The 18,246-nt window shown below is 36.7% G+C and overlaps 1 protein-coding gene across 1 annotated transcript in view; it reads left to right on the top strand.

Annotated features, from left to right (window-relative positions):
- The first annotated feature begins 2,297 nt into the window (after positions 1–2,297).
- The window catches only part of LOC137392126 (uncharacterized), a 39,254-nt gene continuing 23,305 nt past the window's right edge, over positions 2,298–18,246 (top strand). The window contains exons 1-6 of the mRNA XM_068078755.1: positions 2,298–2,429; positions 2,987–3,089; positions 4,713–4,793; positions 9,470–9,518; positions 12,685–12,755; positions 15,738–15,838. Of these exons, the coding sequence (XP_067934856.1) occupies positions 2,991–3,089; positions 4,713–4,793; positions 9,470–9,518; positions 12,685–12,755; positions 15,738–15,838 (401 nt within the window). The 5' untranslated portion in view covers positions 2,298–2,429; positions 2,987–2,990. The remainder of the gene's footprint in view (positions 2,430–2,986; positions 3,090–4,712; positions 4,794–9,469; positions 9,519–12,684; positions 12,756–15,737; positions 15,839–18,246) is intronic.

Genomic DNA, 18,246 nt, shown 5'->3' with positions numbered 1-18,246 from the left:
AGCTTGGTAGCTTCATTCACGTGACAAGTCACAAGTCCTAGTTTTGAGCATGCATTTCTACTGAGTAGTGAGGCTGCCTGATTCTTCAGTACATAAGCAGTCTCCACATGTATCTTACTCCGGTAAGACATCTTAGCTTTGAAGGTTCCCAATATTTCTAACCGGTTACCTCCAGGTCCATGTAGAACAACATCAGTTTTACATAGCTCGATATGCTTGATCCATGGCTCTGTGTCACTTACTATAGTACCATCAGCACCTGTGTCTAACTTGAACAATGTTTCATGTTCATTTATACCAACCCGTGCATTCCAACAATCCACCTCTCCAATAGTGAGTTAACCAGTAAACAGGAATTTGTCCTCACTCTCGGCGACCTCTCTCTCTGATTTCACTGCCTGTACCTACCTAGACCTGCATTGTCTAGCATTGTGACTAATCTTTTTGCAATTTCTGCACTCTACAGCTCTAACTGGACATTGTGACAGTAAGTGCGGTTCTCTGCCACATCTACTGCATACTCTATCAATTGGGGAGCTCTGTGTAGCCTTTTTAAAGGTGGTAGAAGTTGTCTTATTAGGCTCATATCGTCTTGGTGTAGCTTTCACCGCATCAATAGAAGGTGAACAATTACTTGCCCCCATTGTTCTCATAGCAATTGATGTAACCTCTTGGCTTCAACACAATCTAACTGTCAGCTCTAAAGTAGGAGTATTACCCATAGATATTAATTTCTTTCTCATGGTATCATCTCGAATGCCCATTACTACTCTATCACGAAACATTTCATCTAGGGGTGTCTCCTATGCAAGTTCTGCAGCCAGGTACGCAAAGCTACATTTACCTGCAAGTGCTCTCAACTCAGCATAATATGAATCAAAAGTCTCTTCCGGTAATTGTGCTCTAGTGTTGAGCTTGTAGTGTTCAGGTATAATGTTGCGTTCACCTACACAAAATTGCTCTAAAATCTTCAGAATTGCTTCACAGCTTTGATCTGTGACATACAAAGCAGAAGATTCGATAACACTAGCTGCTTCTGAGCCGGCTGTGTATATCAACAAAGCTTGTTGATACTCATCAGTTTCTTCATTTAGCCTAGTTAACACTCTAAAAGCATTCCATCTGCCCTTGAACGTTTTAAAGCTTGATTCACGATCACCACTCAATACTAGCTCGGCAGGTGGATCTACCCTCGGAACAGGTCTAGCATTATTTACAGTGTTTTGTACTACAACTGGTTGTTGAGACACTTCTGCTGGCTCTACTGGATCAACCATTGTTACATTTATCTGTAAACCACCGCTGCTACCATGTGATGTTATGCAATAATTAATATAGGTTTATATTTTCTCAACTCAAACTCAACAATATATTACGGTCTTGTTAGTTTCCATGCTTTATTCCAAACCCCGAAACGAGACTCATAGCGAGTCAATCAAAACTATATAAACAACATCCAATTTATACAAATACAAAACAGTGGTCTGTATGACAGGGGAATTTCTAGTTAATATAGTAATAATAGAAAACCAATGCACAAATCTGTATACATTTCAAAACGTCATAGCTAACAATATCAAGAAGTTGGGATATTTATATAGACTTTTAGAAAATCTATTTAACAAAAGTATTTAGAAAAAACAATAACAATAACCAATATTATTAATATAGTAATACAGTAATAATAGAAAACCAATGCACTGAATGAATGTACAGCCAATGAATAGTTTTCGTGAGTTGTGTGCACATGCATATCATAAAACTCTCAACCGCTTCGCTCGTGTATAGTCGTGAACAAACAATAAAGAGAAGATAACTCTTAATTGGATTGTATCGACAATCAATGTCCATGGGTACTGCCGTACATGCCTTTTGTAATACACGTAGTACCAAAGCCAAGGATTGTATAACTTCAAATGTCCTTCAGAATGTTCTTCTAACGTTAGCATTTTCAGGCATATTCAAGCTTATTGCGTGTCTTTGCGCTGTAAAAAATGTGTATAAATTATTAGTAAAACAAGTTACGTCGTTCTGAGCTTCATTAGCGTGGCTTTTAATGTGGATTGAGCAAAATAAGGGTTCCGTGGTATAGCGAACACACAATTTTGCTAGGCCAATAAACAACTTTGGAGTTTTTGGAACGCAAGCATTGCCACAGCGGTCAGCAATTCGCCGAATACTTTCTCTCCTTTTTTATAATTGGCTAAACCTTCTTACGCTGTTGGGCGGTTAAAGATCGCGTGTGCATGCGCTGAACTTCCGCTTTTATAATTTGGAGAGGAGTGGCCATTTGGTGTAAAACAATAAAATGCAAATGTCTTGGCAACCGCCTCACAACTTTACTAGTGCAGTTTGAAGTGATATGACGTGTCGTAAATCTTTTTTGGTGGAGTTTATTTGACGAGCAGCTCTTTTTGTCAGATGTAAAGGTGAGGCAAACAATATAATATGGTTTATTCAGTATTGCTCTTGGCGTTACATATATTTCGGAAATGGACGGTTCTGGTATCTGTTTAAACGAAGATACTTCAATTTTTATTATTATTTACTAAAGCAGAAATTAAGTTTCATGGCTATCAGTGATCAAAAATATCTAGGTCTGATGAAGAAGGTACTTGTAAGGAAAGTATTTTTAATTCATCTGCTTGCTATACGAAAAAGAACCATCCATTAACATTAAACATGATGGAAGAAATATTTTGACGACAAGAAAATGGTTATTTAATGAGCGTTTTACTATTATGCTAACTAAAGTTTGAAATCTCTCCAGAAGATGAGTTTTTTGACCTGCTATCATTCAGGTGCTTTGCAAGTTTTCATCTGGTAGTAATGTTTGCAGCCTTGATCATCAAACTGCAATGATTAGCCATTATTATTTTAACTGTTATCGATATTACAGAAAAATGCTGTAAAAATATGCCTTAGTTGCACGCCATCACCTCAAAGTTTCAGCAAGCTATCTATTGTAAATTATATGTTCTTTCAGATCTATGTATGATAAAAAAAGCATGGGCGGCAACCGTGATAATCTCTCTTCTGTAGAATGTATTAGCATTGAAAGGCGAGGATTTAGGCCTAATAGATACTATGTAAGTATATACTGTTTACCGATATACTCCCATCCTCATCTGGGAGACTAATCATTTCTCTGCTAGTTGCGTTGTTGAGCATGATCACAGGTTTTTGTGTGATTCCACTAGCAGCTTAAACATTTGTGCAACTTATTCTAGCATCTAGAGTATAGTTGCAAACAAATATCTGATATATTGCAATAGTTTACCTAGTGCATTGTGTTTTAACTTGTTGGAATGATCTTAGATTGTACATTTGTCCATTGTATTCACTAGCATTATCTGGAAATTTTTGCTTGCACTTTTTGTACCAATTTAGCATAATTTGTGTAATTATGTTGTGACTAAAATAGATACTTACATTTCATATCGTTGGGTGTGAGAATATTCTTTGCTCTTTTGGTAGTCATATTATAGTAGCAGACTATCTTGATTATATCATAGGTAAAGATAAAACTTCTAAGCTATGGTGAGATCTTGTGTGACCTCCGCTAGTAAAAAAAAACCTGCTAGTAAAGAAGTCTCATCAAGCTAAATGGCTAGTTTCTTTGATTCCATCTTATGCAATGACATATTCTTGCTGGTAATGGTTGCATATCCTTGTCATCATTTGTGATGTGCTTTTACACCTATAATAAACATATCGACTGTCTAGTTATAGGTAGGCTCGGATTTTTGATCCTGCTAATATACATTTTCTCTTTTTCTGTTATAGTAAATGTTGGAATTTGGATTTTAACATCCTTTTTGCACTCTCTTTCTTGCTTTTTATACCAGTTTATGTTGGGGTCTATTGCCTATAACTTTGTAGACTTTCTAGCCTTATTAGCAATCTTTTTAGCCGGGGCACTTCTCTGGTAAAAATTGTATAATTTCATTGTCTATCCCTTTGGAGCCTGATTGATAACTTTTCACCCACCAAATAAAACGCTATTCACTACCCTTGTAGACCTTGCAAAAAGCAACTGTCCTAGCTTTAGTTATTGTATATCTCACTAAAACGTATTAGCCGTAGGAGCTATGTCTCTGTGTCGATGTTATAACCATTGTATACTATTGATAGCCACGATCATGTAATATCACTTGCTGGACCACAAGCCATGTAAAGCTCTTTGTTGTAAAAGTTTAGTTACACTCCATATCAGACCCTTTAGCTCAATGAAGACATAGAATTAAGTATTACTCATGGAGTGCTCATTTGCTTCAACAAGCACTCTCATTGAAACCTTGTCTTCTGTAATATAATAATTGTTCAGCAAATTTCTTGCCTTTATCAGCCAATAGTCTATAAGCATTGCTCAGCATGTCTCGAAACTAACACCAAGACGTTCGCTGAACTCATTTGCCACTTAAGTGTCATCACTCATCCGAGAAATGGCTGACTTTGAATGGAATACTGGAATTTGTAGATTAGTTTTGGCTCTCGGCCATGCATGACTTGATGATTGTGAGAGAGCATGTTACAATACATATACAAATATGTTCTATTCAGTTGTCAGATGTTATCTATATTAGTCCTTCAACTCATGAAGATGTCATCCCGCTTATCTAAAACACATAGTATGATTGACACCTAAGCATTATGTCTGAAGTAGTCTCTGTTTTAGCCTCTTTATCGCCTTATGTTCCCATGATTTATAGGTCTACGTGGTTATTGTTACTTGGAACAATGGTGACAAGCATCCTATCTACAGGAAGTACTCTTCATTCTACGATTTTGAAGTAAGCCTCAGTGTTTTATTCCAATCACACTTTGCTATCTCTAAAATTAGAGAAGAAATTTTTACTATAATAAGGGTTGTCTGTCTGCCTGTCCAACACCGTGGTGAGATGTTTTGAAAAAGAGTGCATCGTATGGGATTCGAACCTGCAACAATGGGTTTCGCCGCTCGGCATGCTACCACCTGCGGCAATTATTTGCCTTCTAATATGTTGGAATAATTGTACATATAGTTATTCTCTGAGCCCTCATGGCACACTAGACTGCAAGGGCACTAGTTTTAATAAAGATATGAGATACTGAGCCCCTTGTTATGCATGTACGAGTATTATCAATAGCAGCCATGATGGCCCCATGCTGATTCATGGTTATGTAAGATAACAGTAACTCTAGTAAAACACTAGGGGTAACTTGTCTGCACACCCAGAATATGCTATGCACTCTACTCCCTGTAACGACAGCTCCTTCGGTCTAGTGGCAGTTAGCCAAGTTTTGCAAACAAGCTCCAAAGTGAACTTACCATGAAACCTCTAATTTAACGCCATGGCGCTCTATTTTTCAACCCTTCTTCTATAGTGGCGGTCAGTACGATGCGGGGTTTAAATAAAAGCGGGCGGTCTATTTTCTAAATGGCTCGTCAGAATTTTTTGGAAGATAAATTTAGCCATATTACAGGCGAAGCGAATGTCTCTTATATTTTGCCCTCTCTTTTGGTCGAGCGATATGAAACCTTTTGGATGCAATAAATCTGCTAATTTACCTCTAACTTGTCAAAGATCTCTTAATAAGTACGCATCGAGAAACCGAGAAATATCTCTACCAGTTGATATCTATTGCTTGCAATTGACCTGCGATGATATTATAGCCTGTGTCCTTCTTTGCAAGCTGTTGGCATTTTCAATTTTTATTTCATTCTAAATTTGAAGACATATTTTTATTTTATATCTACATTTACAATGTTGCATAAAAGCTCATCGCTCATCAATATGTTTGCTACAGTTTACAAGCAAAACTGGCTTTTTATGTGCAATAGAAGAGGAGTTATGAGCATCGATCTATTGTAAGCCGTGTTAAGATAACAGCAAGGATGCTATTAAATAACATGCTATAAATCTTGCATATTTATAAGTTATACAACAATAATCTATCAAATGATACAAATATGTATTCATGAACAAGTAACAAAAACGAACCACACTTATATTACATGCAGAAACCAAAATTAGCGCTTTTAAAACAAAAATATTTGCATCGATTGCTCGGATAGCTGCGTTCTGATTGTTGCTTTCGATGGAACAAACATCTTCTAGTTGTCCAATTTTTTCTACAATAACTTCTGGCCTCAACTTCTCTGTACTGCTATACTAGTTGGTATTAGTGTCCAGCCAATTTTATTGGCAGAGCAAAACTTTTACGCGCTGCATGTAGCTCAAACACAACGCGTAAAAGTTTGCTCGCTAAACGTAACCTTTGGCCCAAAACTTGCAAACCGTTTTTATATGCATGTTCTTCGAAGTATTAAGACCGCTGTAAACAAGGAACTACTATTAGCCTGAGACAGGTAATAATTATTTCTATGGCGTTTTTAACGTTTATTTAGCATGGTAAATTTAAACCGTTTTTTATATATGTACATGTAATTTGAAGTAGAAAGACCGCATTAAACAAGGAGCTACTATTAGCCTCAGATCGTTATTGATTATTTCTACGTTGTTGCTTTCGAAGTTTTGACAAAAAAGCGAAAAGCTTTGAAGTTGAACAGCGAAAGAATTAATTGTTATTAATGTAAATCATCATTAATACGATTCTGTGGACACTTTTCTACTGATCACTCGATATTATGGATTCATAAAGATAAAAGATAGTCAAAGTGGTCTAATGGAGGTGGCGATAAATCAGAGGGTGGCGCTCTATTTTTCAACCCTTCTTTCGTAGTTGCGGTCAAATAGAGGTGGCATTCAAATAGAAGTGGCGTTCAATTAGAGGTTTTATGGTATATAATATCTGATAACAATATCTTTATTTGGTCTGATAAATCTCTCCAACATTAGAACTTATTGTTTTATTATTTCTGGAGGCAACAAAGTCGATGCATTTCATGATGATGAAAACGAAGACGATGATTTTATTCTGGTTTGTAGCTACTTTAGCTGCTACATTTGCAGTTACAGTTGCTACGTTAGTAGCAACTTTTACTTTGTAGCTAGAAACTGTTCACCCTATACAATGGCGAATGCAGACTATTCTCTTCTCGATATTGTTATTGCTGTTGTTATCATTGTTTTTATTACTATTGCGGAAAGTATTTGCCACAGTCCTACTACACTAGTAGAAGTAATGGTATCCCTTAGCTGTAAGCCAAAGGATACAGTAATGTTGTCCTTCATTACTGAACTGAAAATCCTTGAATATTCTTGCTGTTCCTAATAATACTGATTTCTATATTATCATACAAACATGATAGAATGTACATGTAGCTCCAATTTCATCCACTTGAGCCAGTCGTCTGTTAGGTATGGTTCTAACTGGTTTGATAACTAGAGGTATAATCTTTGCTATCACCTTTTACAATCGTTTGATTGCAAATTCTCTGTACTTCTCAATATTCTCATCCTCCTTCGTCACCACTATTCTTATGTCTCCTGGTATTGCTATATTTACATGTAGGTGTTGGTTTGTCTGTTTGTTCAGTGATACAACATCAGGTCTTATTATAATTGTTGTTACTATTATTAATACTATTGTGATTCTCATTGTTATTACTATTGTGATTCCCATTGTTATTACTATTGTGATTCCCATTGTTATTACTATTGTGATTCCCATTGTTATTACTATTGTGATTCCCATTGTTATTACTATTGTGATTCCCATTGTTATTACTATTGTGATTCCCATTGTTATTACTATTGTGATTCCCATTGTTATTACTATTGTGATTCCCATTGTTATTACTATTGTGATTCCCATTGTTATTACTATTGTGATTCCCATTGTTATTACTATTGTGATTCCCATTGTTATTACTATTGTGATTCCCATTGTTATTACTATTGTGATTCCCATTGTTATTACTATTGTGATTCCCATTGTTATTACTATTGTTATTACTATTGTGATTCCCATTGTTATTACTATTGTTATTACTATTGTTATTACTATTGTGATTCCCATTGTTATTACTATTGTGATTCCCATTGTTGTTACCATATAATCGTCTATAAACTCATTCTTCTGGAAGACTTCATGCTATTATGCCGATTAACAATATATGTACAAGATTTTTGCAGTTTATATATCTAAGGTTTTTGTAGTGCCTTGTTTAAGGTAACTTATGATAACTTTATAATAACTTCAGATATTTATCAAGACACTTTCTATTCATAGAAGTGTTGGTGCTCTACTATCACACTCTATTTACAAGTTATGAACTCAAGCTGAAAATGTAGCTTTCTAAAAATACAACAAGCTATATTCTATTACTATTGCATTATATCAGAACCAGGCAAAGTTTATTGCAACTCAATTTTGAATTTCATTTTAATCAAATTGAGCTATATATTATAAAAACAGAGCATTCATAATGCGCCGCGTTCAACTTTACTAAAATGTAAGAACACCGCAGTGTTTCGATTATTTACTACACGTAATAACAATTGGTCGTATGTAGTGAACGAAAGGTTTAGCAGCAGTAAATATGCATAGTTATCAGCACTCAATTGCATTGTGAAACAAGAAGACCAAGGGAGGCGAATCCAAAGGTTTGTTTTGGATTAAATCAAAATGAGGTGTTGCTGCTAAATGCTATGAGGTTGTTGACTCACTTATCTTAAGAATTAGAAATAAAAAGTGGTGTCTGGAGTTTCTATACATTCTTGTCTAGTTGTATTCCTTCATGGCTCTTTCTTTTTTGTCCTAGTGCACCTGTATCTGTATAACAGCTGTCCGGAATGGTACCCTTAGTGTCATATTTAAAAGTTGGATGAATAGCTTTGGTTACAATAGTAACCTTTTTATACACACACTTTTATGTCATCATTGTTATTATTAATTCAACATGTTCATGATTTTTATTTTGTTTTTTCAGTTCGTAATAATTGTATGGGTGTCAAATCATTTTTCGTTGTAATCATTGTAGCAAAACAGACTGTCTAGCCATTACTTGCTAATTATTTCACATTTAAACACCTTTACAGTTCAATTCAACCCTTAATTTATTTAAACTGCACAAAATTCTTTTTCTCATGATATGAAGTTAAAAAGTTAGAATGGTAAATGTTGTTTATGTTAATTAAAACTAAATTTCTGTCCGAAGGCTTTTTTAGTGCCTGAGCATTCACCTAATTACAATATATAATTTAGAAGGTCAGGCATAAACTGTTCATACTTGTGACTGACATTGATAGAGAACTTGTTCAGTCTGATGCTGAACTTCATCAAAACAGTTGTCTGCCCCTGTCAGGCAGGTCAGCTTCATTTCACTGAACATTCAGGGTTTTTTTCATTCATAATTTGCTTTCCTTTTTGGATATTGAATCTTATTGGCTAATTTCACTACTCGACAGATTAGCTGCTTCAGAGGGTTCTAAAGCAAATTGTTTCGGTTACCTTACTGAGATCTGTTTGCAGACTCCCTAACTCTCATGCATCTGCTTTTATTGTTGCCGAAATGTTACAGAGGATGCTGAGGGAAAAGCATGGCAATGTGGGCATTCCGGAACTTCCTCGTATGTATCCATTATAAATGTATCCGGCTCTAATGTTTACTCGGCTGTAGGAATTGTCTCACTCTTTCTATTTAGCTTGAATGATATTTTGTGTGTAAATAGGAATTGGATACAATATTGAAAGCGACTAACTCTTGAGGGTTGGTTTGTTATCTGTTTTCCCTTTTTGGAGAATTAATGCACAGTTCCTGAGGTTGCAGTAATTTCTGTTTACTGACTCAAGTGCTGAGCGTAACTGTGAACCCTAATAAGGAACTCTAGTAATAGACCCTAGTAAGGAACTCTAGTAATAGACCCTAGTAAGGAACTCTAGTAATAGACCCTAGTAAGGAACTATAGTAATAGACCCTAGTAAGGAACTCTAGTAATAGACCCTAGTAAGGAACTCCAGTAATATACCCTAGTAAGGGACTCTAGTAATAGACCCTAGTAAGGAACTCCAGTAATAGACCCTAGTAGGGAACTCTAGTAATAGACCCTAGTAAGGAACTCCAGTAATATACCCTAGTAAGGAACTCTAGTAATAGACCCTAGTAAGGAACTCCAGTAATAGACCCTAGTAGGGAACTCTAGTAATAGACCCTAGTAAGGAACTCTAGTAATAGACCCTAGTAGGGAGCTCTATTAGTAGACCCTAGTAAGGAACTCTAGTAGTAGACCCTAGTAGGGAACTCTAGTAGTAGACCCCAGTAAGGAACTCTAGTAATAGACCCTAGTAAGGAACTCTAGTAGTAGACCCTAGTAAGGAACTCTAGCAATAGACCCTAGTAAGGAACTCTAGTAATAGACCCTAGTAAGGAACTCTAGTAGTAGACTCTAGTAAGGAACTCTAGTAGTAGACTCTAGTAAGGAACTCTAGTAGTAGACCCTAGTAGGGAGCTCTATTAGTAGACCCTAGTAAGGAACTCTAGTAGTAGACCCTAGTAGGGAACTCTAGTAGTAGACTCTAGTAAGGAACTCTAGTAGTAGACTCTAGTAAGGAACTCTAGTAGTAGACTCTAGTAAGGAACTCTAGTAGTAGACCCTAGTAAGGAACTCTAGTAATAGACCCTAGTAAGGAACTCTAGTAATGGACTCTAGTAAGGAACTCTAGTAATAGACCCTGGTAAGAAACTCTAGAAATAGACCCTAGTAAGGAACTCTAGTAGTAGACTCTAGTAAGGAACTCTAGTAGTAGACTCTAGTAAGGAACTCTAGTAGTAGACCCTAGTAAGGAACTCTAGTAATAGACCCTAGTAAGGAACTCTAGTAATGGACTCTAGTAAGGAACTCTAGTAATAGACCCTGGTAAGAAACTCTAGAAATAGACCCTAGTAAGGAACTCTAGTAGTAGACTCTAGTAAGGAACTCTAGTAGTAGACTCTAGTAAGGAACTCTAGTAGTAGACCCTAGTAGGGAGCTCTATTAGTAGACCCTAGTAAGGAACTCTAGTAGTAGACCCTAGTAGGGAACTCTAGTAGTAGACCCCAGTAAGGAACTCTAGTAATAGACCCTAGTAAGGAACTCTAGTAATAGACCCTAGTAAGGAACTATAGTAATAGACCCTAGTAAGGAACTCTAGTAATAGACCCTAGTAAGGAACTCCAGTAATAGACCCTAGTAAGGAACTCTAGTAATAGACCCTAGTAGGGAACTATAGTAATAGACCCTAGTAAGGAACTCTAGTAATAGACCCTAGTAAGGAACTCTAGTAATAGACCCTAGTAAGGAACTCCAGTAATATACCCTAGTAAGGAACTCTAGTAATAGACCCTAGTAAGGAACTCCAGTAATAGACCCTAGTAGGGAACTCTAGTAATAGACCCTAGTAAGGAACTCTAGTAATAGACCCTAGTAGGGAGCTCTATTAGTAGACCCTAGTAAGGAACTCTAGTAGTAGACCCTAGTAGGGAACTCTAGTAGTAGACCCCAGTAAGGAACTCTAGTAATAGACCCTAGTAAAGAACTCTAGTAGTAGACCCTAGTAAGGAACTCTAGCAATAGACCCTAGTAAGGAACTCTAGTAATAGACCCTAGTAAGGAACTCTAGTAGTAGACTCTAGTAAGGAACTCTAGTAGTAGACTCTAGTAAGGAACTCTAGTAGTAGACTCTAGTAAGGAACTCTAGTAATAGACCCTAGTAAGGAACTCCAGTAATAGACCCTAGTAGGGAACTCTAGTAATAGACCCTAGTAAGGAACTCTAGTAATAGACCCTAGTAAGGAACTCCAGTAATAGACCCTAGTAAGGAACTCTAGTAATAGACCCTAGTAGGGAACTATAGTAATAGACCCTAGTAAGGAACTCTAGTAATAGACCCTAGTAAGGAACTCCAGTAATAGACCCTAGTAAGGAACTCTAGTAATAGACCCTAGTAGGGAACTATAGTAATAGACCCTAGTAAGGAACTCTAGTAATAGACCCTAGTAAGGAACTCTAGTAATAGACCCTAGTAAGGAACTCCAGTAATATACCCTAGTAAGGAACTCTAGTAATAGACCCTAGTAAGGAACTCCAGTAATAGACCCTAGTAGGGAACTCTAGTAATAGACCCTAGTAAGGAACTCTAGTAATAGACCCTAGTAGGGAGCTCTATTAGTAGACCCTAGTAAGGAACTCTAGTAGTAGACCCTAGTAGGGAACTCTAGTAGTAGACCCCAGTAAGGAACTCTAGTAATAGACCCTAGTGAAGAACTCTAGTAGTAGACCCTAGTAAGGAACTCTAGCAATAGACCCTAGTAAGGAACTCTAGTAATAGACCCTAGTAAGGAACTCTAGTAGTAGACTCTAGTAAGGAACTCTAGTAGTAGACTCTAGTAAGGAACTCTAGTAGTAGACCCTAGTAGGGAGCTCTATTAGTAGACCCTAGTAAGGAACTCTAGTAGTAGACCCTAGTAGGGAACTCTAGTAGTAGACTCTAGTAAGGAACTCTAGCAATAGACCCTAGTAGTGAACTGTAGCAGCAAGCCAAGATGTGAACCCTAATATGGAATCCGAGGAGCAATCTACGGGTGGTGACCCTTGTGTACCCTTAATGACCTTCCAAGTTATTTAAGTACACAGCCAAATAGTTGAGGCTGTATATGCTGTCAGTTCCATCATCCTTTGACGTTTTTCCCAATTCAAATGATTATACCGAGTTATCTAGACATATGCACCTGCCTGCAGCTGGCCAATGTATTTGTAGCGATGAATGTGTTGGAGAAGGCATTTAGGATAGAGAAGAACCATGTTACAAAGATAAATGAATTCTGCCAGGTAAGCCAAGCAAAACTTTGAGTTATAATATACAATGTATAATGCAACTGAATAAGCATGACTCTACCTTCAAACAGTGACACAATGCATGCCTAACCTGTTATGTATGAAGCTGTACAACAAATGAACAGTAAAAGAAATTTCCATTGTATGAGGTTGAAGGTTTCTTGATTTCCCATAATAATTAAGTGAAAGCGAAGAGGCTGTTAAAAGTTTTAAAAATTACCTATAAAGTATATAAATAGTTAGACCACCAGTCACTTGAAGAGTGCACAAGCACGAAACAGAGTTGTCGTGGCTCCAGAGAAAAACATCAATCTGGAAAAACATTAGTAACTTTAACCTATACCAACATTCTAGTTATTTATAACACTCCGCACTTTTCAGAGCGTAGAGTGCTGTTAGCAGTAGGCCTGACTACTTATCTATTAGAAATAGTTACAAGTATGTATAGTCAGTTATTGTAAACTTTGCGCATAGTTTAACCCAAGATGCATCTTTTGCATATCTCTGTTCATCCACCACCTTTAGCTCATAGCCTACACATTGTCAGTCTACATTTCCATTTGCGTGCCTCTTATTTATAGTAACGATAAAAAACATCATTTAATAATTGCTTCATTAATTTTGCTTTTAATATCCCATAATTTAGTTTTTACATTAGTTTTTATGTAGTTCCATTTACTGCTATTAAAAAAGAATTTTTTTTAGCGTTTATGAAATTTTAATTAGAGTGAGAGAGCAGTATTGACTGGAATAGACCTTGAGCTCCATTTTTTCAATTATACATGAGATTACAACAAGCTCGCAAAATATGTTAGTGTCTGCAATAATCAAATCAGCCAAATGAAATAATATTAGTGAAAGTCAATCATTAAGCAATATGACTTCTAATTTGTATCAGCCTAAAAGTTAATATATCAAATGGCATAAGTAAAATATAGTTAAAAAATTATGCTTCAAGTTTAAAATGAAATTTTCAAAATTGAAAAGTCCAACAAATTGTAACACAGGCTATAAGATCATCATAGGTTAATTACAAACTATAGATATTAACTGGTAGAGATATTTCTCAGCTACTCAATGCACATTTGTTTAGAGCTCTGTCAAGTTGGAGGTAAGGCATAGTAGATTTATTGCATCCAAAAAGGTTCATGTCACGCTATTTTGCTACGATTGCAATCGAAAATTATTTGGTATACAATTATATATATTTCAGTTATTTTCATTGTTGGCATGCGTAAATTTTGGCATGCCAAAATATCGTAGGCTATAGACGTACATAGGGGTATAGAAACCCATAGTCATTATCTAATGCAATTACCTCCTGGTAAAAATCATCATCATTAACTATAATACCAAAATACTATGTTAACCTTGGTAACTATAGATACCTACAATGACTTTAGTGCATTTTGTGGTTATGAACTGCAAGATAATATAACATTACAATGTAGTATGTGGAGAGTTCTTACCTCCGAGACAGAAGTGCAACCTAAACACTGAATTTAGCTTAAATGAATTTAATTTACAAAACACATACTCGAAGGAAGTTTTAGTATGTATTTTAGTAAACTTCAAACTTTTAACAGAAAAATTTTATTATAAATATACGTTAGCGAATCGTGTTTATTATAATGGATACCAGACCAGGTATAACGGATACGGATAACTCGACATGGCGAGTTCAGTGACGTGTATCTTTTAATCTATATATATATTTCTCAAAGTATGCCCGTCCCTCTGTCTGCATTCCGGCTATAGATATAGCTATAGCACACACTGATTATTTTACAGATGCGGTCACGCGCTACGACACTCCTGTTAAGAAGTATTGTCGTAAGGTTTAAAATTATATCTGAAGTCAAGGTCAATTCTTTCCGTGCAGACAATTACATTGCCTCCGTGGAAAGAGTCTCCGTAGAGTAGGAGTGTCGCCGTAGAGTAGGAGTATCTCCGTAGAGTAGGAGTGTCTCCCTTTTCATAGTTTTGATGGATAGCTTCTGGTGGCACAGTAACCTTTGTTATATACACGCACCTCTATGCAAGAATTGTCATTATTAATTCTACATATTTAGGATTTTTATTTTGTTTTCTCAGTTTGTATTAATAGTATCATTACCGTAGCAAAACCGAATTAATTTAGCTATTGCTTGCTAATTATTTCACATTTACATCTAAACCTTTTTATAGTCGTTTTATGTTTTAAATTTTTTGACCTTCACGAAACATATTCCTCACGATATGAGGAAATATGAGTTTAAAAGTTTTTTGACAAAGTTTCAAAACCTTATCAGTTGTTTTTATTTTCCAATAAATTATTTCACCTAACACCATTATTTCTCAGTTTGTCGTATGTAGGATTGTTTGTCCGGCTATAGATCTTAAAATCTTGGAATAAATATTCCGTACCGAAGAAAATTTGATCTCAGACCCTGGCATTCACCAGTCCGATCCCTTACCCACTAGACTACAGAAATCAAATTGCTAGCTTGCCAGCATAAGTTATTATATGAGAGCAAATACCTAACTGCTTTGCGTATGACGCGGGTCATAGCATAACGTCACAAGAAGCTGTTCGATCACATTGTTAAACTGGCTAATAGCGAGCAACTCTCACTACTTCTCATTGTTTATAAGACAAAAAACTTTTCTCATGATATGTAGTTTGATAGGTAGAATGGCAAATGTTGTTATATGTTAAATACAAATCAATTTTCTGTCCAAAGACTTTTCTATTACCCGTGCAACGCCGGGTAGCACAGCTAGTTAAATATAAGAACAAGTCCATGTTAAATTTGTTTTTTTGGAGTGTATGTTAAACTAAACTTATATCTCTACCCCTTTTACTTACTCACTGTCTATCTGCTGTAGTGCCAAATCAATTTTATACGTGTGCCTCAAAAATGAAATGATTATGAAGATTGTCTAGATATAGTTCTGAGGCTATAACAAATTGACAAATGGGTATACTTCTTGCAGAAAGTTATAGCCTTACCTGATGCCATCGTAAACAGCCACAGCGTGATAGCATTCTTTGAAGCCTGGAGCTCAGACTATTCCACATGTGAAGTTGATGAAAGGTGCGCAACAACCATACCTCACTCATATAACCATGCCTCACTCGTATAACCACGCCTCACTCGTATAACCACGCCTCACTCGTATAACCACGCCTCACTCGTATAACCACGCCTCACTCGTATAACCACGCCTCACTCGTATAACCACGCCTCACTCGTATAACCACGCCTCACTCGTATAACCACGCCTCACTCGTATAACCACGCCTCACTCGTATAACCACGCCTCACTCGTATAACCACGCCTCACTCGTATAACCACGCCTCACTCGTATAACCACGCCTCACTCGTATAACCACGCCTCACTCGTATAACCACGCCTCACTCGTATAACCACGCCTCACTCGTATAACCACGCCTCACTCATATAAAACTACGCCTCACTCATATAAAACTACGCCTCACTCATATAAAACTACGCCTCACTCATATAAAACTACGCCTCACTAATATAAAACTACGCCTCACTAATATAAAACTACGCCTCACTAATATAAAACTACGCCTCACTCATATAAAACTACGCCTCACTCATATAAAACCACGCCTCACTCATATAAAACCACGCCTCACTCATATAAAACCATGCCTCACTCATATAAAACCACGCCTCACTCATATAAAACCACGCCTCACTCATATAAAACCACGCCTTACTCATATAAAACCACGCCTTACTCATATAAAACCACGCCTCACTCATATAAAACCACGCCTCACTCATATAAAACCACGCCTCACTCATATAAAACTACGCCTCACTCATATAAAACTACGCCTCACTCATATAAAACTACGCCTCACTCATATAAAACTACGCCTCACTCATATAAAACTACGCCTCACTCATATAAAACTACGCCTCACTCATATAAAACTACGCCTTACTCATATAAAACCACGCCTCACTCATATAAAACTACGCCTCACTCATATAAAACTACGCCTCACTCATATAAAACTACGCCTCACTCATATAAAACTACGCCTCACTCATATAAAACTACGCCTCACTCATATAAAACTACGCCTCACTCATATAAAACTACGCCTCACTCATATAAAACCACGCCTCATATAAAACCACGCCTCACTCATATAAAACTACGCCTCACTCATATAAAACTACGCCTCACTCATATAAAACTACGCCTCACTCATATAAAACTACGCCTCACTCATATAAAACCACGCCTCACTCATATATAACCACGCCTCACTCATATATAACCACGCCTCACTCATATATAACCACGCCTCACTCATATATAACCACGCCTCACTCATATATAACCACGCCTCATTCATATATAACCACGCCTCACTCATATATAACCACGCCTCACTCATATATAACCACGACTCACTCATATATAACCACGCCTCACTCATATGTAACCACGCCTCACTCATATGTAACCACGCCTCACTCATATGTAACTACGCCTCACTCATATGTAACCACGCCTCACTCATATGTAACCACGCCTCACTCATATGTAACCACGCCTCACTCATATGTAACCACGCCTCACTCATATATAACCACGCCTCACTCATATATAACCACGCCTCACTCATATATAACCACGCCTCACATATTGCTGTAACTAAAGTTTTGCTAGGAGCAGGCTTTTTTGTGGTATTTTATCAGTTGTCAACCAAATTGACTTTTCTACTTAGTACATTTTTTCTTTTATTTGATTTCTATTTTGTGGTTAAATGACAAGACCTCCAATAGTTATTTAAAAATTCATATAGGCTAGCAACTTTTTCACTGATTTTTCTCCGGTGTCAGATCAAGTGGCTCATTGTAATCCAGAGTCAAGACTTGGCTACACACACTGATGAAATGCATTATCAATCCGTAGTGCAAATATCTCCTGTGGTTACAGGCACTAATGCTACTAAACTGTGTGTTGTTTTAACAAATAGCTTGTGTTTTAACAAATAGTGCGGTGCGTGTATGTGTGTCCAGCTATAGTTACTAAAATCTCGGAATTAAAAGCTCGCAACCTGCTGGATTTGATCTGCAATGTCTTACCAATTAAGCTACGCGGTGAGATTGATGTATTCATTGGGCAATTATATGTCGCTATGTGAGTGAAAATACGCATACCGCTCTGCGGGGCGCAACATCATTTTATGCTTGCTTCCACTACTTTTATTAGTAAGTAATCAAAATACTAGCCTATTCAAATTAGCCATTGGAAATGTACCAGGCTAGTGGCAAGTGGCAGGCAACTACATTACCTGTCACTGTATATCAGCTGATTTTAATACACGTGCAACGCCGGGCATTCCACAAGCATTATCATATAGATGAGAAATTTTGAAATAGCTCAACTATAAAATTTAACAGCCGATCTATCACTTGTAGGTGTGTGATTAATCTGCTAAGATTTTT

The sequence above is a fragment of the Watersipora subatra genome, chromosome 3 (genome assembly GCF_963576615.1).
Source record: "Watersipora subatra chromosome 3, tzWatSuba1.1, whole genome shotgun sequence".
Taxonomy (NCBI): domain Eukaryota; kingdom Metazoa; phylum Bryozoa; class Gymnolaemata; order Cheilostomatida; family Watersiporidae; genus Watersipora; species Watersipora subatra.
Note: the sequence above shows the minus strand (reverse complement) of the source record. Positions and strands in the feature narration are given on the sequence as shown.